Genomic DNA, 27,470 nt, shown 5'->3' with positions numbered 1-27,470 from the left:
GTGGAAAGGAGCATATTATCCTACTACAGTATGATCTTTATTTTTGTTCTTCAGTTTACAAAAAATATAGAATTACTTACAAAACTATCACATTGCTTTTGGATCAATTTAAAATTATGAGCTTTTGGAAAAGAGCTAGGAGTAGCAATTTAGTTCCCAATAGATCTTTCTGTGGCATGCATGCTAATAATTAGCAAAGTGATAGCCACATCAAGGCTATGTGATGAATAATGGACTTAGGCGGGAGTCAGGTTTTAGAATTTTAAAAACAAACAGTAAAAAACACAGTCTGCTGGTTGCTAAAACATGAACTACGAAAAGCTATAGCATGGCTAAATAAATAGTATTTACTGTGAAAGTGCAAAATATAAAGGGATATATTAACCAATGACACAAGATCCATTGCTTCAACTGTTTTATTTATTTTGGCCATTCTTAGAAGGACATTCTGAAGAAGACTGTTTCCCTACTCACCCCTTTATTAACCCAACCTATCTTTATTAAGCAAATAAAACAGGTTAAAACAACAAGCCAACAGCAGCAGAGATGAGGGGCAAAAGAAACCACTAAAAAGTCATACCAGGCCCAATTATCAGTTTTCTAAGTAGGGAAAATCTGTAATAAATTTATTAACAATTTTAAATCTAGACTACAGTGTAGCCTCTTTTGTACCCTCAACTCCTACATGGTGAGCTGCGGAACCAGGGATGGTAGGAATCTGACTTGGGCCAGAAGGGTCCTTTCAGCCATCCCCACTGCAGCAGCTGGAATGATCACATCCTTCCATTGCCCTACACTGAAGTTCCAGTTCCACAATGAAAAGAGCCACCTACAAACCACTAAGTGGGAAAGAAACTTATAAACTCAGGACCAGGCACTATCTACTGTGGAAATCTGTTATTATCATTTATTTAGTTTAAAAAATTTCTATTTTTTTTCTTGTGTGGCTTTAGTCTCCAGTGTCTTGTATGTGGGGAAATGCAAGGTAGAACAGGGGATTCAGAAGTAAGTTATTTCAAAACAGCCCTTTTTTAATTTTCAAAAAGCTGTATAGATAGACGGGGAAGCTTTAAGGTGTTGGGGAGGAGATTCTTTATACTACAATTATTTGTAGAAAATGTTTAGTGCCTAATAAGCACACACGCTCAATAAGCCAAAACTCTATATTCAAAACTTTCTGTAACAACTTGAGAGTACTCGAGTTAAAACCGAGGGAGAGAGAACCAAACAAACTACCCAAAGTACTGCCCCAGAAAAATAGAGATTTACAGCTTGAAGCTACAAGAAGTCAAGCAGGTATCTGTTAGCCTCCAGAAAGAGATTTTTTTTTTTTTAGTACCACTATTCATAAAAATTATTATTTTTCCAGGCCAAATAGCAGAAACCAGAGTGCTCTGACTTGCTGCCAGCACTCATAGTGATTTAAACGCAAGGCCATGGCACTGTTACAAACCGTAATTTAAAAAGGCTGGAAGCTGCCCTTTTGTAACAGGGATATACATATATGGACTTGAGTGTGGACCTCTGTTATAGAATTCAACACAACTATTAATCCATTTATGGTGGGGAATTTTTAGTTTTCAGCCATCTCTAAACCAATAAGAAATTCTGAACAGATGTTTGATGTAATCAAGTACTACTTTATTTTGTAAAACGGAACTATTTAAATACAGGTAAAGCAAAACAATACTTCTATTACTTCTGATGACAAGTTATCTATGGTTGCCATTAAACCTTCAATATTAAATAACTGGGTAAATTCCTTGAAATTCTGAGTTTGTAAGAAATTTCATAAATAATTAATTCTAAATATTACTTGGAAGCATACCCAACAGAGAGCAGTTCTTATGGGTAGGGATTAGGCTTCCTCAATATTTTGTTTTCCTCTGTCCACTAATCACTTGTATGTTGAAGAAGGGGAGAGCTTCAGTTAAAGGATCCCATTGTCCACAAGGATGTCTATGTTACAAAATCCCTTCAGAGAAGACAGCCTGGTGTAGTTCAAAGTTCAGTAGTCATGAAAGGGAAAGTGCATTCCAGTTTCTAATCTGCCACATGCAAAGTCCGTGATAGGAAGGTTTTGCAAAGCTTTGGATTCAAACTCAGCTCTGCCATCTATCAGCAATGGCTGTGGTGAGTTATTAGGAAGATTAGGTACAATCAGGTACATAAAGTGCTGTGGTAAGCAGAATTCTATGTGGTCTCTATGACCTTTGCCTCTGGCATCACTCCCATGTTTATGTGGTGAACTGGGGATTATCCAGGTGTGCCTAATCAAATCACTCAAACCCTGGAGAAAGCATATTTCTTTTCTGAGCTGGCAACAGCCGAGGAAGTCAAAGAGATTAAAGGTCTGTACCTCAGAGAAAGGATTCTAAGCACTGCTGGCTTTGAAGATGGAGGGAACTGTATGTCGAGGAATGTGAGTGATGTATAGATGCAAATTTGTACCTCAATCCCCCAAACACAAAGAATCAAATCCTACCAATAACAGGAATGAACTTGGAAGTAGGTTTTTCCTCAGAGCTTCAAGATAAAAGCCTAATCTGGCCAACACCATGATTTCAGCCTTTTGAGACCCAGGGCAGAGAATGCAGCTAAACATTCTCTTTATTCCTCAAAACTTCTAAATTAAAGAATATGTGGATGTTGAGTTAATACATGTTTTTATGTAGCAATAGAAAACTATTACAAGTGCTATAAAGGAAATGCTTGCAAATATTTCTTATTAATAACTCATGGGCAAAAACAAATCACTTCAGCTTCCTTGGGTTTTAAGTTCATAAATGAGTTTTGACTAGCAAATACCATTCTAAATTTTTACCAGTCTAAGAATTCATTTTCAGCCTTCTACAACTATGGTGACACACCCTGAACTGACCTCTTCCAAACTCCAATCTCCACCCTTGAGTACTCTAGGTGCCCTTATCAATGGGGTAAGAAGAGGCAGCAAGCAGAGATCAGAGTGATAAAAGAGTGAGCTCTGGGTATTTATCTCCTGGTTTCCTACAATGTGCTAGGAGGGAAAATGATCTCTAACTGGAAATATGTGAAAGCAAGAAAAGGAGGTGAAATAGACCTAATTGTGTCCTCTTCAGATTCATATGCTAAAGTCCAAAATGCCAATGTGACTATAATTGGAACTGGGGCTTTTAGGAGGTAATCAAGGTTCAATGAGGTCATATAGATAGGGTCCTAATCTAATTGAACTGGTGGCCTTATTCAAAAGGAAAATCTTTTCCTACCCTACACACACAGAGAGAAACACTATGTGAGCCACAGTGGGAAGATGGCTAGCTATACCCAGAAAGAGAACCCTCACCAGAACCCATGGTGTCACCTCATCTTGGACTTTCCAGTCTCCAGAATTGTGGAAAGACAAATTCAGGTTTAAGCCACCATTTTGTTATGGCAGCCCAAGCAGACTAATACACTGGGCAAGGAATACTCCTCAAGAGGTAGTCCTTGACCTGGGATTTTTTGGTTCCTGGTGGTTTGAGGAAGGTTCTGTCTAAGCAAAGAAAACATGCAGTAAGGCACAGTAATTGCAGGGAAGAGCATGCATGAAGTAGTTGAAGCACATAGTGCTTGGAAAGGAAGTGAGAAAGGCTGGAAAAGCAAGCAGAGGTGAGATGCTAAGGTCTGCCATCAGGGGCAAAGACTTTGCCTTAAGGATTAAGTCCAGTGGAAACTGAGGGTTCTTAAAGTATGAAGAAGTATATAATAGTACCCATTTCAATACACCTTCCTGGTGGTTATATGGAAGGTCAACTGATAAAGAGGTAGAGGCTAATTTAACTCTTATTTTGTAAATATGAAGCTCAGAGAATCCTGGAAATTAAGTATTACTACAAAGTTGGAGGTGGAGGCTACGTGGGCAGGGACTCCAGGTTCACTTCAACCATAGCAGTTCTGTGTCCCTTGACTAGAACTTCAGTCTTCATTATATTCTGGATGATTAGTATAGAATATTTTACTTCAACAACTGTACTGAAAAATGGCTGCATCTGGAGGTCAAAGGCATCATCCTTTGGTCTTCCAGTTATGGTGAAAAAGTCAGGGAATGATCAAGAATCCTAACAGCGAAACGTGCCTGGACTCATGCCAGGAAGATGATAGAACTACTAAGAGATACCATCTGCACAGACTACATCATTGCCAGTGAGGCTGAGACCAAGGACCAAGTGTTTTATGGCTCTTAGAGTCCCAAACTATACCTAATTATTAAGTCTGTGCGATAAAACTAAAATAAAAATGTAATATCCATGCCATAGAGATCTGCTCTTTACTGATATATTTTTTAAACTGAAAAATATCAGATTATAGTGATCTGCAATAGCAAAATAATATAGACCAAATGAAAATCACTATAAGCTAAACTTCTGCTAGAGAGAAAAAGCGATTATCTCTCAAGAATGAGCTTTAAAAATTTCATTAGCAGTTTCTAGCAATTGAGCTTAGAAAGATTATTTTAAGGTCATAAAGTAAAACTTATGCCCAGCAGAGGGCACTATACTCCTCTACAAAGTTAACCAGTAGACATAAGAGAAAGTGGTGTACAGAGTAAGAGTTAAAATACAGTCAGCCTTTTGTGTCCTATCCTAACTGTGGAGCCTGTATCCATGGATTCAACTAACAACAGATGGAAAATATTTGGGGAAAAAAAATTCATCTGTACAGAACATGTATAGACTTTTACAAACTGTCATACATCAAAATTTCCGGGAAGACTGAGATTTCTGTTGCCTTCACTATTTAGAACAATTGTGTTCATTTCTTAAAAAAGACTTATTAGAAACTTTTAAAGAACCTAACATCCCAGATTGTATCCTGTTATATTCTCTTTTAACCTATATTGTACATACCTATAATGGCTGATGAAACTATTTATTCTCAAGATTTCTAAGGAAATTTGTATTACAGAAGTGGTTGTCAAAAAGATGTTAATTGTTACAAGACAGCCGACATTCTAATATTGTATAACTGATCTTTTTTTTTTTTTTTTCCTTCTAGTAGGCTGATTCTAACCTAACTTTGAGCATACATGTGAACCACCATCATGGTCTTGACAGTTATTAAGAACATTTATATTCTTCATAAGAACATGTTTCAAATACTGGTTTAGATTTATATGATACACAAAACTACTTTAAAAAAAAACAAGACAAAATTTATTTCACATTCACATTTTTGATCCACTAAACCTTGTCTTTATTATACCAAGAGACTAGCAATAAAATGTTTATTTCTTAACAAAAACAATAGGAGTGATTGAAAAATAAATCTGCTGCTGAAAATTTTGAAGATATCAAAATTAAACTTTTTTTCTGACAACTAGTATATCACAATTCAGCATTCATATTTATCATTATTACAAAAAGAGATGAGATGTGAGAAGTTGGCAGCTGTTAAGAGTAATTATTAAATTAATAAACAGTCCTAGAGAAACAGTTCAAATTTTTTGCCATTCATAAAAAGCATATTCAGTATTTTAGAAAATCTGATAGTAAATAAACAATTTTAAGGAGAGTCATTATGGTTCAATTCACTTAATCAAACTTAATGAAATGAAGACATAACAGCTATATTTTTGATTGCCTTAGAAAATAACAGATCTGCATCTTAGCAACTGTGCCTGAAAACATGTAAGAGGCTCGCACTATCTGTGGAAGTTCTGCTTAAGAGTGTATGTTACTAATATTGTAGCTTCAAAACATTACCTCCAGAAGTGCAGTTCAAATCCTTCACATTTTTCTTTGCATTTTAAACAGGGAGCTCCAAATCCTTGCTCATGACCTAAGCCCATCTATTAAAGAAGAAAAACATGGAACTATTATTATGTTTCCAAAAATCTAAAGAATTCAATAAATTATACTTTTAATCCACTTACCATTTCTGCTGATATAACTTTCAAACAAATCTTGTATGAGTATCACTTTGTTTAGCCAATGATGACACCCAGGTATGTAAATGGCAACTCCAAGTACATACATAACATACTTTATATTCTATTGCTTTTTATCATGAAAAGAAAGGCATCAAAATAAAACTATGAAAAATCACAAATAATGAAAGTCACAAAAAAGTCATAAATTTATGTCTTTGGTCACTATATGGCCTGGACACAGTAAGTACTGGGAATACACAGAGAGCAGAACTTTGAAAGCAAGCTGGCCCCAAATGACACATTTGGCAGGAAATAAGGAATATATGAAAGATATTCAGAATCATAACTAAAATAATGTTATTTTATATTGTGACAAATATAATAATAACAACAAATATTTATTTAATGACAGGAATATCTTGTTATTTATCTTATTAAAATATTGCAAAACTTCATGAAATGGAAATGAAGTAGGAAATATTTTTCTCCATTTTAGAGATGATGCAATTGAAGCCCCAAAAGGTTACAGAACTTGCTTAAGATCATCAAAGTGTCAACAAATGGCAAAAAGAGATTTGAGTTTGACTTCAAGGCCTGTGCTCTCACACCAGGGAGAAAGAAAGTGGTGGTGGAGGGGGGTAATACTGTTGCCTTTATTATAGCAAACCATTATTTTTTTCTGTGCTATATTAAACAATACCAAGAATTCTTGGTATCCTACTGACACATGCCTAATAAGCAAAGGGGTGGGGGTACAGATAGAGGAAGGGCACACATAATGGCAATGTAAGCACTTCTACCAAGCTATCTGGAGTGAAAAATATCAACTGGCTTTGCAGCATCAAATCGGCAAGTCACCAATGACCAGATTATCCCATATTTTAAATGTCACATCAATGATTGTGATAAATTAGTTACTAGCTTGTGACCTGCAGTGGTAATTCAAGTTCAATAAATACTAGATCTTTCTCAATGTACACCCCCCTCCCCATAATTTACCAGGTTGTGTTTATCACTATGCAACCTAAACCACATTGTAACTTGTTCCTTGGAAGATAAGCTGATGTGCCTGATGTGCACAAAATGACCATATCCCCTTACTATAACTATGGGAATATCCAAAACCAGTGGGGTCCACCAGCTGCTTAGGAAACCCATGTTATTTTTAAGTCACAAGCACAGTCTCTACAGAGACCATAAGATACTCAGAAGTATAAGAATCAGTCCAGTGTCCAGCATTAACTAAACCTAAGTACCTTTACCATGTCTACAAAACTATCAATTTTCTAAAGAATTAAAATTTTATGTTATATGTATACCTACTATCAGCCCTAAACCTTTTTTTTTTTTTAAACAAAATCAAACTGTTTCTTTGTTATCGATGACCACAGTTCATAATACCAAATACATGAGTTAAAACAGAGGGAAACTAGTTATTTGAGTTTTCTGGTCTTCTGTAAGGGAACACAATTAAGAATTTTCTCCATTAAAATATCTGTAACGAATGAAATGAAGAGCAAATCTAAAAGGGTGTGTATTCTTTTTCAACCTGTTCTAGTTTTCTATTATAGGAGAGTTAATAATCCTGAATTCACCTGGAGTATGGATTTATTTCATACTGTGTTCTTTGCAGCTCCTGCTAAATTCTTAATCCCAAATGAAAATTAAGATTAATCACACAACCACATAACTTAGCTTAAATCAGTGGCTTTTAAATTCTCATATGAGATCCATAATAAGAAATACATTTTATCTCATGACAGGCTTACAGGAGTGCACACATGCACACGCGTGCACACACACAAAAAACACATTTATATATACAAAATACTATATATGTGGGTGTAAAATTCTGAGATTTACTGACTTATATAATATCTAGAGTTAAGTTTACTTTTTCTCTAAATAAAATCACCTAAACAAATTATTCCCCTGCTTTCAACCTGAGCCACCTGGTGGACTGGGTTTGTTCACATACACTGCACATGTACTGGAACAATATGTCTCCTCTATTTCTGTATACAACTTAAAAGTTCAGCTAATATAACTAGAACCTCCATTAGACAGCACAGCTTTTACAATAAGGTCTCAGTGTAACTCACTGCAATCTGAAGAAGTCAACCCTACAAAGGAGCAGGCTGTTTTTTTTTTTTTTAACCACATTTTATCTTCTTATAATAGTTACCAGTTTATGGTGACATTTCATGAATACCTGCTATTCTAAATGTCTTACACATTCTTATTCTGGATAGGTCGAGGCATCCCTCTCATGTGAAAAATCAGGAAACTAAAATCCAGAAAGAAGAGATGATTTGCTGCTGGTTACACAGCTAGTCAAAGGTAAACCTGACCTAAAATTCAATGTCTGGCTCTAAAAGTAGACAACTTTCTCAGAGCTTGATAATGGCGTGGAATAAATTAGGGAAGTGGAGAAAGTTTTTGAACAAAAGATGCTTGAATTGAGATTGAAACGATGATCAGCATCTAGCAGCCAAGAGAATACTGTACACTCGACAGCAAGGGAATACCTCATTCAAAGGTCATAGTGGAAGTCAACAAGAGGGAAGCACAACAGGTGTAAGGGCCAGCCTCTACTGCAGTCAGAAAGTTTTGTTTTGTTTTCCTTTTTCCAAGGAAGAAAGTAAAACTCCTGATGCCTTCCGTATTATGTCTGGGGCTACCAGGTTTATCAGAGGAAAGACATCCCCAGAGATGGGAGAAGACTGATAGGGAGGAAGCCCTAGAGAACAACCATGCGATTCTGCAACTGGGGCACTCCCAAGCTCCACTGGCCTACCTTGGCCAGTGGCCCTCAGGGCAATGGGTAGGGAGCCTGGGAAGCCCCGACCTGAAAAAGAGCAGTAATTTGAGAAAGTGGCTCAGAAAGCATTGCTAAAGGGTTCTTTCACTCAGCCCTGCTTGAGGGCCTACTTATTGTCCATACAGGCTCTTTACAGCAAGGTTTGTGAATGCCTGGAGAAAATGCAAATCCACACACTTTCATCCTCCCCATGTGCTCAGACACAAAGAGTGAGAAGACCTTGGAAATATCACAGATATCAAGAGAATAAAAAAAGAATGGAAAGAGGTCAGGGCAATATGATATTTTTCTCCTGGAAGTAATCTTGATTAAAAACAAATACAAGAACAAGAACACCTAGTTTTCAAAACCATTGTTGGTAGCTAAAGCAATTACAGAGTTTCAGACTAGTTAGAGACTTATTTTCCAAGGAAAATTTTAATCAGAGAAATTATTTTATAAGTGCATAGCTGCAAAGCTTAAACATCACTGACATCCAGTACTGAAGATCTCTAATTTTATGCCATATCAGGAGAAAACTTGGGTATGCAAATCCTCTTTATCAACCTGTTAGGATTAAAAATAAAAAGCACAATACCACTCCAGCAAAAAAGATTTGTGATTCCCACTCTACTATTTCCCTGTTCACTGAATATAAATGCTTCCAGACTGAATTATAATCTAGAATGCAGAGGCTAAATCCAATATAAATTACATTGCCCAGTAGCAGACACACTTGTATAGGATGAGGAAAAGTTCTGCTCTGCTCCCACCCCAACTGAGACAGTTGGACTTCTACTAGTATCCCCTAGCCAAATATGTATCAGATAAAGGAAAACAGACTAATTCTGTTCTGTAGTTTGAGAGTCAGAACTGCCCCAGGCAGCTTGTTAAGGCCCATTCCCAGACCTTTTGGAGCAGTATTAGAGAACCTGGGGTCCCCAAACTCTTCTCAGTTTCTTTTCAGTTCAAGGATGTGAAGCCCCATCTGTCCTAAGAGCTCCACCAATTTCTCTCCCTCTTTCACTTTGTGTTCAGGATTCCCTGAACCCAGGATCCAGAATTCTTCTATCTTCAGCACAGACTACATCATCTGGTTAGGGTCCTTCTTTCCTCAAGAGCAGTAGCTGTTATTCATGCACATCCACATCTTACAGATCAGTTTCTGCCCAGGTGTCTGTGTTGGAGAATTCATGGTGAGGAATAAGAACTGGGAAGGTGTTGCTTAAGATATCCCAGGTCCATACAAGGATATGTGGGAGGGTGTGGAGAAAGTGGTGAGCTGAGAAAGTGTTAGCTACTCTTTAGTCAAGGCAAGCTAGCTGTTTAGTAGATGAAGTATAGTTCCTCAGACTAGTGTAAACACCAAGATATTGTGCTTGTATACAATACTTATGTTGTCAGAATTAGCTATCCCAGGTATTAAGGAAATGATCAAAAATTACATGGTTAAAAATACTAGAGAATTAATATAACAGAGACCTTTGAAAATGTAGAAAAGTCAGGAAAACTTTGGTCTGATCCCAGAATATCATGGGTGCCACGTTCAGTGATTTTGTAAGTCATTTTTCTTCTCTGGGTTTCATCTAAATAATGAAGGAATAAATTTGACTTTAAAAAAATTTTTAATTCTAAAATTCTGCCTGAAAACCATGTGTCAGATTAACTTTATCTTAGATTGTCATCCAGCCTGGTCAAAATTTAATCACTAGAGAATGATTATTTAAGAAAGCTAATATATTAGCAGCTCTTGTAAGTCAGAACCATTTGGAATTCAGTTTGGAGGAGCAGTCTGTAAAGTACACAAAGTAAACAAAGACTTAAGCTGAGAGGGATATAACTCAGTTCTGTTGTACATTACTATTCACCAGCAACTGTGATCCCGTATTCCCCACAGAACCAACAGTTGGTGCCTAAAAACACATGTTTTTCATAAGCACACAAGTACCAAAGCTGTCCACCTCATACAATTTTAGTAACACAATCTGGCCAGCATCAATACAAGGATATGACAGATTAATTTTTCTTCTTCAGTATGCAAGAAAACGGGTCCTTTGGATTGACTATATTTGGAGAAATCAGTTACCCTTTGTGAATACCTATCAAGGTCCTCTGAAAAAGCCAAATTACTCTACAATATTCAGCCTGAAATAATAGTCAAGACAAACAGGACTGTTTAAGTATCCCGACTTCAAAATGACAGGCTTCAAAAACTGAACTTAGATCTCCTGATCTGTGCCTCCAAACACCCCCTTCTCCCCACACATTTTAGAGCAAGAAATGGGAATGGTATCAGTTTCTCCATATTCATAATTTCAAGCAGCCAGATAGGCCGGCAACATTTCAGGTTACCCTTCTGACCCAGAAGAGGGTATTGTATGTCAGATACTTTAAAGAAAAAGGGACAAAATCACTCAAAACATTTGGTATTTCAAACATAGTCTGAGTTGATCTGGAGATAATTTGGATCTGGAAGATATTATGCAGTATTCAGGGTGAGGTCATCTGATTCATGCTGTTTTCATAACCAAATTTCCCTCTGGAGCAAAGAATCATATGTGGTTACTAAATAAGCAAGTGTTACCAAGATTCTTTAATCACCTTGGAATGAAGCTGACCAAGGTAGACTATGTGAAATAAACATATTCTCTTTCTCTGGGATTGTGTGTGTCAATATGCATGTATATTTATCTACCTATCATGTACACATGCATATATATAATATACATATATATTCATATTACATTCAGATCTTGCCCAAATAGATTAATCTCCTGGACAAAGGAACTACGTTTTTAAATCCTCTTAGCACATGGCTCTTAGAAACTTAGTGCTATTGGTAAAGTTTCTCATTCCCTAATCAATATCTTTTGATTAACCTGTGACTTAAAATTTTAAACTGTTTGAAAATTATAGTTCATTACCTACTGCCCAGTCAGTACTATTAAGATTTCATTAAAATAAAGAGGGGGGGAGTTTTAAATTACTTAAATTAAAAGGAGAAACATCCTTCAACTTTTGTAGTTTCCTAACTTTCCAAGGTTAAAAATATAAAAAATAGTTTATTGTGATTAAGAACTATGATTAATCATTTCTAATAAAGCTTGCCCACCCTCCCTTCCCTCCCTACTCCCTCTCTCTTCCTCTCTACTTAAAAATAAAAAACTTCCTGTTTCTCACTGGAGTCTGAAAATAATGAAGAAAATGTTGCTGCCACTCACCTGGTCATCCAAGTGGGGGCCTGAAAGCCATAGCTGTGTGTAGGCATGCTTATTATGTTCTAAATTCTGGAAATTATAGGCTGCTCCCTCATATCCACTCCAGTGTTCATGTTCAAACTCTCACATGTCAACCACACTCCTGATAGATCCCTTTGTGTGATATCGTGTTGCTTTTTCCAAAAAATTTAATAAAGCCTGAAGGTAATCATAACACTCCCCTTTTCAGATGCTTCTAATGAGTTCAATGAATTCTAATTTTCTCAGCATGGCAGAGAAGGTCCTTTAAAACCTGGCACTAGCCTCCCTCCACAAGCCTTTACATTCCTCATACCTCACCCTAGCTGCTCTCAGCTTCTAGGGGTACTTTTCCCTTTTGCAAGGTCTCAGCTCCCCTTTTCCATCTGCCCAAATTCTACTCTCTATTTGGTTTACTGGACTGATTCGAATGTCAGTGACTCTTCAACTCTCCCCTGCAAAATTCTTCTGATTCCCACAGATCTTGGTACAAATCCTATGATCTGGTCCTTCTTTACTGCACTGATCCTTGGCACATCAATTTACTATCAACGGTTTGCTTTTTATTTCTATTTCAATTCCTGATGCCAGCCATACTGCTTGAAAATAAAGTTCTCTCTCTTCATTTTAATTATCATGGCCTTTACCTCAGGGAACTCCCATTGCTTTTCACAACAAGGACTCCGGAAGGGGTGAGCTGACATTTTCTGAGAACTCATATTGCCACCAGACATGGTTCTGAGTGTCTTACATGAATCATCTCATTTTATCCTCATAAAATCTTAAGATAGTCCAAGATAATACTATCGTCTATATTTTCATTCAGATGAAGGAACCAAAGGAGAGTTCTGCCTGTTCTTAACCATTAGTGCCTAGAGATAGGTCATAAAATGGAAAGACCCTACACTAAACAAATATGATTTAGTGAATCATTTTTTTAAAATAGGAAGAAGTAGAATTTTTAACTTAAGACCAAAGGATTACAGAATAATCAATTAACAGTCTTTAGTTGTCAATACTACTTATCCAGAAGTAAAAAAAAAAAAAGAATAAAATCTCCACTGCGGACCTTAGAATTCATTTCCCTCCCTTTAGCTTTTCTGTGCGAGAAGAAAAAGCCGAAAGCTCTATATTAATCTCTATCATGAATCCATCATGAGCCAAATGCACTGAAACATTTTTGTTCACACACAATAATAAATAACCATAGACACTTCTGTTAGGAAAGAAAAGGAAATCAGTTATCTTTGAGCCTAAATATTTTATAATAAATTCTATTCTGAAAGTACTGGGTCAATCTTCCTGAAACTTTAATGAATTAAAGTAAAATGAAGCCCACCCAATATGCCTCTATGTTTCTTAAGGCTGTAGGAGAATATGGTGAAAGAGGGACTGCCACCAAGGTAATCTATGTGGGCCAGAGATATAATCACGTGGTAGCAGATCACCTAAGACAACTATATGAGCTTGATAAATGTAGAGTTTTGGTGGTAGAGGTGGTGGCAAAAATATCTCAACCACCATTTATTAAAATGCTACTACCCTGTAGGCTATAATACATATACCATCTCAATTAATCCATAATAACTTATGGGAAAGGGATTATCATCACCATTTCACAAATGAGGAAACTAAGACTAGGGACACTAAAAGAACCTCACCTAATTGTTCAGGTAGCAAGTGGTTGAGATTTGGATCTTGGCATATTTTACTCTAAATCCTGGGCTCTTAAACATAAAACCACATTTATTTTTTATTTCTTCAAAATGGGACTTTAAACATATGTAATAATCTTAAGAGTAATATTCCTAATCTGTAACTTCTGTGAAACAATGAATTTTGATCTGAAAAGACTGTCAATGATCCACTAGCCAGAAGTTCCTCTTTCCCAGACGAAACTGAGGCTGATTAGAAGGCACCTGAATGTCTGCATACCATCTGGCCCCAGTGATTAATTCACACATGAAGATCCTCAAAAGAGGAGTGTGTGATTCAAGACAATTCTACAGTTCCTGATGAAAAACAGGTTTCTTAAAATGTTATAATGAGAGAAAAGAATTTTTTAATAATAAGAAATAAATATGAAGGAATAAATTATATCTGTTGGAAGGTCTTTATTCAAAACATGTACTTACTGTTACTACCAGAAATTCTCTGCTATGTTATATGGAATATATATACATATATATATATATACATATATATATATATATACATATATATATATATATATATATATATATGTATATGTATGTAAGTCAAACAATTTTAATGAGGTAAAAATGAAATATCAAAATATCATTCTTTCATTTTTTCCAAATCACTGAATTTTTAGATATAGAAACTTCTGTGTGGGTTACAAACTACCCCAAAACTTTGGGATTGAAAACAAAAACATTTATATCTCATAGTTTCAGTGGATAAGGAATTTAGGTATAGTTTAACTAGATGGGCTGTCTCCTGTTTCCTCCAAGTCTGCAACCGTGGCCAGCACTGACTGCAGTCATCTTTAGGCTTATCCAAGGGAAGACCCATTTTCTCACATGGGCCCTCCCACATGGCTGCCTCACAATATAATAGCTGGTTTTCCCAGGAAGAGTGATCTTCACTGAGAACATGAAAGATAGAACCTGTAGTTATTAATTTTGGAAGTGACACCATCACTTAACACATTTCATTTTTGGCAGCAACTGACCAGGCCCAGTCCATACTCAAGAGAAGGGGAAGACACAAGAGTTTAAATATTAATAAATGGGAACCATCTTTAAAGTCTGCCTCCTTCATTCTCTTCCTGTTTTGGTTTTAAATATAAAAATTCCTGTTATGGTGAGGCAGAATTGTTATAAATGGAAAAGAGCATAAAGGGTGCTTATCTACCACCTTGCCTTTATTTTTCTGTTTAATATTGAAATGTCTTTTCACTCAAGTGGGCATACAATATGAGAAATTTGCTTCTTCCTTGTGAATGATCTCCTTCCCCTCAATTTGTTGTCTGTTCACCAAGGAACAAGAAAGTCTTCTAAAAGTTAGGGCAGAAGACAATTTTTAGCCCCTAAATCTCATTTTATATCTCAACATATATACATTTATACACACCCGTGTGTGCACATACATATACACACAATCACAAACCAGATTATGAAACACGAAAAAATACCAGGGTTGATTAGCAAAAGAAATTTCTAGAAAAAAATTTATGAGAAAATTTCCAATTTAATAATATGTCATGGTTCTCCTTAAAAAATATTGATTAAAACTTATTACATAACCCATCTGGAGATGAAATTAAGAAAAAAATACAGTACTTTTTTTTTTTGGTAGATAGCATGCCTTTATTTTATTTGTTTGCTTTTATGTGGTGCTGAGGATCGAACCCAGTGCCTCACAAGTGCAAGGCAAGCACTCTGTCACTTAACTATAGCCCCAGCCCCATGAGAAAGAGGAGGCAAGAAGACTTTTATGTGTGTGTGTGTGTGTGTGTGTGTGTGCGCGCGCGCGCGTGTGTGGTGCTGGGGATTAGAACCCAGGGTCTTGTGCATGCAAGACAAGCACTCTACCAACCAAGCTACATCCCTAGCCCAGTACTTCTTTATGATAAGGATGTTGCCTGTTTCAAATTACATAGTGTTTAAAATCAGCAGTTCTTACCTTCCCAGTACCTTTAACTTACTCAAAACTTAATGTATTCTTACAATATTAATAAGGGCAACATAATTTTGACTTTTGGCTTTTTTTTTTTAAGGCTTCCACTGTTAAGTAAGCAAATGATAGAGAAAAAAAATGTCTTCTGTCTGCTTTGTTTATGCTGTTTCTCACAACATTTTTCAAACTGACTACTATAAAATTAACTTTTATGCTGCTGAATAAATATCCTCCAATAGAATACCCCTCCTATGAACTCTACTTAGAAAAAGCCTCTTCCTGAATCTGTTACTGAAAAAGACAAGGCAAGCTGTAAAGATGTCCCAATTAACAGGCTACGGTTGCTATTGAAATGACTTCTTAATTAGGATTGGTTCCACTGAAGGACTCAGCAATAACATGTGCTTATACACATGCCCTCAAAGCCTCCTACGTATTAGCTATAAAAGATATTTTAAAAACCTGATTCGAATCTGTAGAAGTTCCTTAAAAGAATTTGGATCACAGCATTCCTAATTTGGTCTTGTGTCATTACATCCACAGCTGGCTTTCAACAGTGGGTACACAGACAGAGGTACATTAAGGGGACTTTATTAAGATGCAGTACTTCCAAAACTGAATACTGCCATAATTCTTGTTGCAATTAAGAACTACAGTATACTTTCTTCAGTAGTAACCCATTTGAACACACTGGTGAGATCTTGGGGAGGGAGACTGTACAAGGTAATCTGTTGCCACTTATTCCCTATCTCATTAGAGCACAAGCAGAAAAGAAGAGATTACAGATGTGTTTTCACCATTTGTGAAATGAAATGAAATGAAACAGTGAAAAGCCTTGTGGTATTGGATGAAAGCTCTTAGAACAGGGGACAGGAAAATCCAAGGGAACCTGGAAAGCTAGGCTCAATGAAGAGAAGACACAGAAAATGGGGAAAAGGGTACAAAAAGACAATCTGCTCATTTTCTACTTTTGCCCAGGATTGACATGCAGGGGCATTTGGAACAAAAATAAAGTTTTACAGCACAGATGGGGGTCTTGGAGACCAGGAAAGGAGGGAACAGATGCAGAACTCTACTGCAAGATACTTGTACTTGCTTATTTATTTACTGCTAGCCTTTCTACTCCATCCCTCACTCTGGAAAATTGCAACTATGTTGACAGCGCTGTATTGTGGAAACATGACAGCCCTAACTACCTTTTGATTGATACATCTTCTGATTTTTTTTTTTTTTAGGGTTTTTTTTTTTTTTAATTTTTTATTGTTGGTTGTTCAAAACATTACATAGTTCTTGATATATCATATTTCACACTTTGATTCAAGTGGGTTATGAACTCCCATTTTTACCCCGTATACAGATTGCAGAAGCACATCAGTTACACATCCATTGATTTACATATTGCCATACTAGTGTCTGTTGTGTTCTGCTGCCTTTCCTATCCTCTACTATCCCCCCTCCCCTCCCCTCCCCTCCCCTCTTCTCTCTCTACCCCTTCTACTGTCATTCATTTCTCCCCCTTGTATTATTTTTCCCTTTCCCCTCACTTCCTCTTGTATGTAATTTTGTATAACCATGAGGGTCTCCTTCCATTTCCATGCAATTTCCCTTCTCTCTCCCTTTCCCTCCCACCTCTCATCCCTGTTTAATGTTAATCTTCTTCTCATGCTCTTCGTCCCTACTCTGTTCTTAGTTACTCTCCTTATATCAAAGAAGACATTTGGCATTTGTTTTTTAGGGATTGGCTAGCTTCACTTAGCATAATCTGCTCTAATGCCATCCATTTCCCTGCAAATTCTATGATTTTTGTCATTTTTTAATGCAGAGTAATACTCCATTGTGTATAAATGCCACATTTTTTTTTTTTGTGGAACCAACCTAGATGCCCTTCAATAGACGAATGGATTTTTTTTTTTTTTTGATGGATTACAGAAGTGATTTGGTGCTGGCTGGGGGTTGTAGCTTAGTGGTAAACTGCTCAATTAGCATGTACCAGGCCCTAGGTTCAATCCCCAGCACCACCACAGGAAACAAAACAAAACAGATAAGTGCTTTGACTCATCACAAGTTTTGTCCTATATTTACAGACTATAGTACAAGGACTTCTCCACTAAAGAAGGTATGCAAACATCATTTAGATTTGCTAGTGATTCAGGGAAATTGGACAACTTTCAAAACATGCATATACCATTCACCTACAACTAGGATAAAATCTCAGTTGCAATTTTATTGCTGATGGAACCAGCAAAGAAATAAAAATAGGATTTATCTAGATAAGAAAGATATTCACAAGCTACCAATGATGTCACAGAAGCTAAAGTATCTTGAGTCTTGATCCTTTCACATGCAAACAGAGTAATTCAGAGTGAGGAAAGTCTTCCCTAAGATTCCTTCTGGGGAGGTTTGCTGAGAAAACTTACACTTCAGCAATAGAAGGGTATCAGTTATGGTTTCGTGCTTAGCAAATCAACTCCACTGCTCTGGGCCTGAGGTGAAGCAGAAGATCATGGAAAAAAGGTGTGACCAAAAAAAAAAAAAAAAAAAGCTGCCCTCATGGAAGCTGGGGAGCGGAAAGAGAAAGAGGAATTAGGGACAAGATATAGTCTAAGGCCACACCCCCACACCCCTAGTAACTAATTTCCTCTAGTCATGCCCCACCTACCTATGGTTACAATCCAGTAATCCATTTAAATTAATAATCTACCAAATGAATTAATCCACTGATGAGGTTACAGCTCTCATAATCTAATAATTTCACTACATATTTCTGTGTTGCCTAACATACAAGCTTTTGAGGAGACATTAAAGATTCAAAATGTAACACCACCCTTAAACAAAGTGGCTTAAAACAATAACCACTTATTCTGTAGTTTCTGATGATGCTATTTTGCTTATACTTTTACAGTTTGATTCTGTCAGCTGGGTTCAGCTGGATGGTTCCTCTGGACTGCATCAGCAATCATTCTTCAGGACAGCTGGATAGGGGAGCCTCTGCTGAGATGTTTCATCTTTTTTCCATGTGGTCTCTCATCCCCCAAGGCTGGCCCTAGCTGGTTCACAAGGTAAAAACAGGGTTCCAAGGATGTAGGTAGAAGCAAGCAAGGTCTCCAGAGGTCCAAGCTTGAAACTCATACTTCCCACTACATTTCTGTTGGCTCAGGTATGTCACAAGGCAGTTCTGATTAAAAGGATAGGATAACAGACATGTACTACAAAAAACTATAGTATTTTTGTAATTTGCAGTAGAAACTTTGAGGAAGATTCTGATCAGGAAAACATACCAATTCCCTATACTGGATCACTAACAGTGTTCAATTAGTGCTTCACCCAAGAACCTGATACAGCTTTGAATCCTTTCTATGGCAACTTACACATGGTACATACACATTCAGGAAATGCCTTATAATTTTTAATTTCATCATAAAAGTTAAAATCAAGTAATCTGCAAATTAGTAAAAGAAAAATAATTAAATTGAATAATACATTCCAAAGTTACTGAACTTGAACTTTAAATGAATATTTCTTTGCATTCAATTAATATCTCTGCCATAGACTCATGGTTGCTAGCATAGATTTCTTTTCTGGACTTAGATATGTGACTACTGTGACAAAAAAAAAAAAAAAAAAAGAGGCTTAAAAGTTAGGCATGCTCTTTACTGCTCCAGGTTTTTGCTTTAGGTACTCACTGATCTGAGAAGGTTGAACATCGTGGCAACAAGGTGATGTCAACCCTCAGGTCTAAGCCAAACCTAGACAACAGCAGCTTCAGCAGGAAGTTTCCTCTGCTTATCAGCATATGGACACAATGTATTAAAAAGAATTAAAGTTAAGGTGAGTAGATCCTCAGCAGTGGGCTAAGTACTAGCACAGTGATATATTTCTTCAATTCAAACCTATGCTTTGGGAAAAGTATAAGTTACTAAATTACTACAGCTCTACTGGCCTTTTTTTTTTTTTTTTTTTTTAAGAATCAAATGGAAAATGCCAATGTAAAGCAAGGGTTTACTGACTTTTCACTCATGTACTTTTAGTTCATGCTATGTATTCTTCCTGTGCCATACCTTCTTTACCTAATGAAATCTTATTTATTCATAGGAGTTGTTTCCTCAAGAAAATATTCCTAGTCTACCCAATTAAAGCCAATTAGTTATGCTTCTGAGACTTTATAATAGTTTTTTGTATTCAGTTGTTGCAGTGCTATTCAAAATGCAGCAGTTCTCAAACAGTGAGTTACCAGTCCATAATGAGACATGTAAAGAAACAGCAAACAATTAGGGGCTATTAAGCACTTTGATAAAGTAATATCATGTCTCTTGCCTTTAATGAATTGGCCCTATATGAGTCTTAGTAATTTATTTTTGTTGTGTTTTTAAAATATTAGGCCATGATGGTTTTTCTTAAAAAGTGATTCCTCATCAAAGAGAAAAGAAATACTGTATTATAGCACTTATTTCATCCTATCCAGCATTGTACTCAATTTACATACCTATCTTACCTATGTTTTTTCCCCTGCTTCCTACTTTTCTTCCCTTCTTTTTATGCCTACTGATGCCCACATGACAATGTTCTGAAGAATATAAGCTGACAGAAATGAAGTTTAGATTCGATAATCTTAAATTTAAACTGTACCTTAAATATTCTTTATGAAAAACAAAGAGTAACTTTTGTTGAGTTCCAGTATTTTTATGCAGACCAGATCCTATGAAGAAAAAAACCAGACCCTTTATCTTTGAGACTTATCCTAACAGGCTGTCATGAAGATGTGCTCAGAATAAAAACAAAAAAATGCACCTTAACATCTGGCATGTTCACTTTGCAATACAGCATATCACTTCCTTATCACACAAAGCAAGGAAAGTTCCTGTGGCTTTGACTTATCAATGAACTCCCTAACAAGGCATTAAAGCTAGATTCAGCCTTCTTTTTGGCTAGACCCAATGTTCAGATAAGGAGCTATGCAACAGATACCCTGAAATTCTTTTTATAGTTTTTCTAGGTAGTTAGCATGTCACTATAATAAATATAGAATGACTCATTCGGGGTTTGAAGATGAGTCAGCACTTCAGAGACTAAATACACTTATACAGTAGTAGCCTTGCTGTCATTTAGCATAGGAGACTGCAGCAATTCCCACTGGCTAGCTTCTCATAAAGCTTCCTGCCCTGGAACAGAGCAGTGTCCCATTCTGAGAAGACTAAGTAAGGACCAGAGAAAATAGCAATTCTAAACTATGGTCTTATTTTTTGAATATGACCAAATAAAAGTAGTGACACTTAAATATTTATGAAACTATTCTAAATTTGACAGTAGCTCTTTCATAGAAGAGTCAAAGATTGTAGCTGTAGATGAAAAGTATGATGTCTTAATTTAATTCTCTGATAACAGTGTTTGAGGCAACCTTTAATACATGATATTTACTCAAAGAACAGTGGTGAAGTTACAATTACCAAATTATTTTTAAATTCTTGAAAATATGAGGTTTTTGAAATCTGCTTTTAATTTATCTTTTTCTCTTCTTTCCTCTCCTTAAGAAAGTTTATTTTGTAAATCATAACTCATACAATTTTCCTGAATAGTTCACCATCTTGTAAGAAGCAAAATAATTTCCTGTATGTACTGCATATTAATGATCTGATAGACAGACCTTAAAATTACATTTTCAGTTACCATGGCAGTAGTTATCAAACAAAACTTTGTTATGACTGCAAACAGGAAATTCATGAATGATTCTTATAAGGCATTTGTAATCAAGAAGACTTAACTTGTGCACTTCATAGATAGCTGTAGTTCTACAGTTTTATCCATGTGCAATCTTTTTCACATTCTATACATTAAAATGGCTTTCTCATTTCTTTTCCATTGACCATTTGCTTTAGTGAACTTTTTTGTTGCTGTATTCATATAAGTTTTTAAGAGAAGAATCTTATTTGGTAAAGATAACTTTTAGAGATAAATGATCCTTTGCTCCTTTAGCTTTCTTTTTTCCCCTAAGTAAATGCCAAACGAAGTAATATATCACTCCTAGGCTTACTTGACCTACACTACTAGAGCAGTTTATATCTAGTTAAACTTAACACATTCAAACACCCTATAAATATTATGAACTGACATAATTAAGTACTAATCCATTGAAAATTCACTAAGATTTATGAGGAAAACACAATTCATTATGTTCTATAGGTTTCCTCAAGAAATTCACTGTCACATAACACATATATTAAACCACTCCATTTATACATATTTGTATTTATACACATGTATTTTTAGATGTCTGTGGTTTGTGTGATTTTTAAACCTTGTGGAACATTATACTTGGTAGAATACTGACAAAATTTTCCAAAAAGAATCACAGGATTTAGAGAAACCTTAGAAATTATCTGGTAACCTTACTGGTTTTTATAGGTATGAAAACTGAAATCCAAGTGGCCAACACCATAAAGTATAATAGACTCAGATCTAATAACTGTCATCCCAAGACAATGTTAAAGATATACTACTGAAGCAAGTGAGAAGGCTGAGAAACTTACAATAGCTAGCTTTTCATACATTTTCATACATCCAGATGTTTACATATTCTGGGTATTATCTTTCCTAATTTCTAGACACTGATTTGGTTTGTAGAAACAAAACAAAAACGTATTTAAATTAGTATGTGGCAAAGTTTTAGTCTTTTCAGAGAAATAATATAGGAAATAGCATTATTTTCCAATTTATCATTTTATTTTCACTAAGAAAATCCTATTCAATAATCCTTGTTTGTACACTGATGCATCCATGATGTTAATTACACTGCTCATAATTTCCTTAGAGCCTCATGAAATAGCTGATCATTTTAGTGTTTTCCAATGCTTCTCAATAAATGCTTTTGTATGCAGATTGGAAAATCAAAATAAATAGTTCTCCCAACATTAAGACTAATTTAAAAATGAAAAAAAAACAATTGGTGTATTCTTAACTCTCTGGTCTACCAATCGAATGACACTAAACATTTTGCAATGAGAAGGAGGTTTATCCTACTTATGCTATGTGTGAGGCTTTCTATCATCATGGACTTCAGAAAATAGAAAAGACTCTACAACCCACCCAGGGGTACCCTCTTCTGTTCCAGATGCCACTGCTTGACCTCTCAAAACAGTCAAACACAGACAAATACTACAGCTTAAGATCATATTAAATAACTGAAAGATAGCATAACCCTTGCTCCCAACATAAATTGTGGAGATGAAAGAATCCTAGAAGATTCAATTTAGAATATTATTGGAGCTTAAACAGTTTCTTTGCCTATAAAATTGCCCAGAAATTCTTTTTTACAATACTTTTACTCTTTTAGACTTAGTCTCTGTCATAAAGGGTCAATAGTAACTTACACTAAAGGGTATACATATGACATAAAGTATAGCTAAACATATAAAAACCAACAGAAGAGTAATTTTACTGGAATAGAAATCAGTTCCTCAAATATAATTCCTTTAAACAAGTGAAAATTTGAAATGTACCATACTTTATTTCTCTTTTTATAATAGTTATATTTAACATATTTAGTAAGCAAGATGGCAGATATATAAGACTCAGAGGCTAGGAACATGGATTCTCCAAACCATGTTTCCGGTTCATATTAAGATTCTCTACTTTCAAATTAAGCTAACCAAACCTCAGTTTCTTCATTCTGAAAAAGTGCCTAGGTTCTATTTCATATAGGATTGCTTTGAACAGCCAACAAAATAACTGTGTAAGCACTAGAAAATATAAATTCATCTCTCGAGAAGTTTGCAATCAGATAAAAAGTGAATTTCCAAGGTAAATAAACCTAAAGGTGGAGAATGATGAGCATCCTAGGAGTTGCAGATAACATGCTTTGGGAATTTAAAGAAAAAAATTTGCCTCTAGGTGGAACATGAAGAAACATTTCCTAAAGGAAGGTGCATTCATGCGTTAAACCTTGAAGAATGGGTACAATTTCATATTGCGGATGGAGTATGGGCACTGCCAAGTAATGTCACAGGGTGACATGATGTTACACAGGTAAATAGCGAGTGCAGTTAGAAAATTCTATTCTACTCCACAGGATCATATAAGGGAACAAAATCATTAGAAACCCTAGTTTTATTCAAACTAATCATAGTAAGAGAAAGTGACTTCATATTTAATGATATAATGAATCACACCATGGGTTAGAAGAGAGAAAAGTCCAGCTAAGGACCATTGTACTTTCTTCTGCACTTTAGAGTCAGAATACCCACTTCTATCTAACACAAAGCCCTGGGTATGCCCGGCTCTCACTCTGTTCCCAGACTTGACAATGACTCTTGCAGCAAAAGTAGCTTCAGGCAGAGAAATCCACTAGATCATCACGTTTGTGCCTTTCACTTCAATCAGAGGCTGCCTAATGGAAAAGACTCATTCTGATTTCTAATAGAAAGACTCTTCGTGGTTTAATACTTTTTCCAAATGTAATCACTTGAATCCACTATGCTTTTTTGGCTAATGACCAAAACTTTTAAAACATATTTCGATGTGGAAAGTAGGGATTTTTACTGACCTTTAATCTTTAAAATGCAGCATTTTTTAAAAGTAAAATTAAAGAAACAAAGAAAAGAGTCCTAAGAAATGTATGCAGGATCCTACGAAGTATCAAATGAAAGAGATTACAAAAGAGGAAAAAAATCAGTATGGTAAAATTTAAAGCCCTGTAGCAATTCCAGGCAGTATAAGGGAAATTACTGAAGTTCTCTTTCTCTCTGGTATGTTTTTAAAGAAAAAAAGTGATTCTCATGGGAGAGTAACACAGAAAGGAAAGAGGAAAACAGCTGGCTGTGGGCCATAATTTACCATTCACCACAAAATGAGATACTGTTTCTGCTTTTCAAAAGCCATTTTTTTTTTCTTTTTCTTTTTCCCAAGCAGACAGACTCTAGTTACACAGTCAATTAGATGAGAGATGAGAGATAGAAGGAAGAGATTAAGATGAGTAACTCAAAAGACAGGGCATGGACTTATAGTCAAATTCTGTTCTAAATATTACTAAAACAAAAACTCTGTATAACCAAACTAGCTCACATCCTAGCAACAGCTCACTTACTTCAAACAAAATATAGCAAATTCTAATCCAAAAAATTCCATTTGAAGGTGGGGTTTAATGGTAATTAATCTAAATTGTTAAGAATGATGTGAACAAGTTCTCTTTTTATAAACTTAAAATCCTATAACGAATCATTCACCTAGGTCATTGTGTGATAAAGACACCATCTTTAATCTTTTTTACAGAAAAAAAATAAAATTTTTCATCTGCCTGGGGAAAATTCTTTATGAAATCAGCAATGTAATATAAGGGCTTTAGAAGGAAAAATGCCATACATCTTAAAACATAAGTCAAATTTAGTTTCATTTAAATGACTGTACTTTATTTCTAACCTGCCTTTCTTCAACGTATATTCAAATTATTATTTTTCTTGTATACCCAAGTCAAAAAGGAAGGAAACCTTGAAAACTAAATAGATATCCAAAAAAGGGTAAGTTAGTAAATCAATGATAATTGTACAATGTGTCTTTTTTGAGGCATGTTAGAAAACAGTTTCTAAAAAAATATAAGTTTATTTTTGAGTTTACGGTTAAGACTGTGAAATGTGTTCATGGGATTTCCAAACTGTTTTGTACTGGGAAACTTTCTGTCGGAGCCACTGAAAATTGAGTCTCTTAAAAGCACAGAGAGGCAGTCAAACTGAATACCTTCAGGGTCTTTCAGTTGTTTCCAATTTACTAGTTGAGGACTCTGTTCTAAGAATCACTAGCAATGAAAAGGTAGTGAAAGGGATATGTTAATGGCATGGAATTCTCTCTAAAGGCTATCTTTAAATCTGTAAAATCTCTCCTTCTTGGGGACAAGGTGGAGAGAAGGAAGATTACAGAGAAGGTTAAGATTCTTAGTTAAAAAGGTATTCTTTAAATTTAAACAGGGGATGAAGAAGGAAAATTACATCATATGCTAAATAATTATAAGTCACATTTTGAAACTTTATAAAACTATATATAAATAGTATTTGGATTTTTCTTTTGAAAGAATAGATAATTTTTTTTTTCCAGTTGTGGGGATCAAATCCAGTGCCTTGAACATGCTAGGCAAGCACTTTATCACTGATTTACATCCCAAGGCCCATATAATTCTTAACTCTGGACCTCTCCACTAAGAATTATTCTTTGTCTCAAAGAGTCTTTAAAACACTCCTGAGTGTTTTTTTTTTTAATATACTATTTTAGGTTCACACCAAAATTGAGCAGAAAGTATAAAATTCCCATATTCCCTCTTTCCCACACAAACACAGCCTCCCCCACTATCAATATCTTACATCAAAGTAGTATATTTATGAAAACCAATGGAACATACTTACACATCACTATCTACAAAGTACATAGTCTACATTAGGGTTTGTTCTTGGTAAATTATACATTTTGTGGATTTTGACAAACATCAAATGACACATATCCACAATTATAATATACGAAATTTATAGTGTCACTGCTGTAAAAATCCTGTGCTTCACCTATTCATCCTCAGGGTGTTGACTTTTACAAAGTAGTTTTTGAATCAATATTTATAAGCAAGGCAAGGCACCCCCAAATTTTAGACAAGAACTAAATTAAGTATTTACACACACAAAGTCAAAATAAGTGTAATGATCAACAGAAAACTAATGGTGCATTAAACACATGCTTTCAAGTGGAAAGCAGATTAGTCAAAAAACTGTTATTTAAAATAACTTTTTAAATATTAAATGGGAAGAGAATAGAAAGCAACTACAGTATTCTTAAAAAAATTGTTTTCCTATTCTTGAATTCTGTTTTGAGTGCTGATTTTAGTCACAAGAGAACAAAAAACTGTTTTCTCATTGCAAGTTTTTATTGTTCAACAACTTCCTAAACTAATATCTTGCATTTGCATACAGTTTCAAAAATTAAGTTCTTACCATAAAATATACTTAATGTTCTGGTCAGAAATTTGTCTTTTAGAAGACAAGCAAGAAAATTAAGTTTTTTGCCTCTTTTCCCATTCTCACTCTGCACAACTTCCTTCCCTATTTGATAAGAGACAGCTAGCTTAAATTTACTGCAAAGTAAATATGAACAATTCCCTGGAAGGAGACCTTTCACACAGAATGTGACATCAGCATTCTTTTTGGAGTCAAAGTCTGGTCCCCACCCTTTCTCCCAGACTACCGGGGGCTCCCCATACCCTGGGAGTGGCTCAGGTAGGATTCTGAAGCCCAGAACCATCCAGCTAGAAACCTTCCCCAGAACTGAGCACTGGTGACAATCGCTCTTTGTGGCTAGCTGCAAACAGGGAAAAAAAGTTTTCTTTGAGAGATAACTTCGCCAAGAAGGAGGCAATGTGCTTTGGCAATCAAGTAATGAATGATAAGAGAAAAAAAAAAATCATCACTTTACAAAATAATCAGCAGTGGCGGGTGCTAAGGAAGTGCATTAAATCAGCACTCGCTCACTTTAGGGAACCTCGGGCAGCCAAGTTGTAAAGGGAGGGGGTCAAGGCTGTCAAAGTCGCATCAACACTCCTAAACCACAAAGACTTGATGAAGTTGAATTTCCTGAGACAGGAAGAAAAAGTGTCACGGTCTCGCCCGAACTCGCTCTAACCTCATCTTTTCCTTTTGGGGGAGGCACAGGCGTAGCTGAAACATTTTCAGGAAAAGTTTCAGACACCTCCAACCGTTGGGCGTGGTGAGAGACAGGGGAGCAAGGTCCCGCGCCTGCCCGCGCTCGCGCTCGGACTCACTGTCGCTCCCAGGTTTCAGGAGTTAGCGAGGTTGCCAGGCACCTCTACCCAGAGGGCCCCGTACCTGGCCCCGGCGTCCTGGGGACACCGTAGACAGGGAGGTGGCTCGCGCCAGGCGGCCCG

General features: G+C 35.9%; 1 protein-coding gene across 1 annotated transcript in view; it reads right to left on the bottom strand.

Annotated features, from left to right (window-relative positions):
* Window positions 1–27,230, bottom strand: part of Tes (testin LIM domain protein) — a 40,624-nt gene extending 13,394 nt beyond the window's left edge. Inside the window, exons 1-2 of the mRNA XM_015488268.2 lie at window positions 27,209–27,230; window positions 5,721–5,806 (exon numbers count right to left, since the gene is read on the bottom strand). Coding sequence (XP_015343754.1) covers window positions 5,721–5,806 — 86 coding nt within the window. The 5' untranslated portion in view covers window positions 27,209–27,230. The remainder of the gene's footprint in view (window positions 1–5,720; window positions 5,807–27,208) is intronic.
* Between the last annotated feature and the right edge of the window lie 240 nt (window positions 27,231–27,470).

Source organism: Marmota marmota, unplaced genomic scaffold, assembly GCF_001458135.2.
Source record: "Marmota marmota marmota unplaced genomic scaffold, marMar, whole genome shotgun sequence".
NCBI classification, from domain to species: domain Eukaryota; kingdom Metazoa; phylum Chordata; class Mammalia; order Rodentia; family Sciuridae; genus Marmota; species Marmota marmota.
The sequence above is the reverse complement of the archived record's forward strand: the minus strand, read 5'-3'. Positions and strand labels throughout refer to the sequence as shown.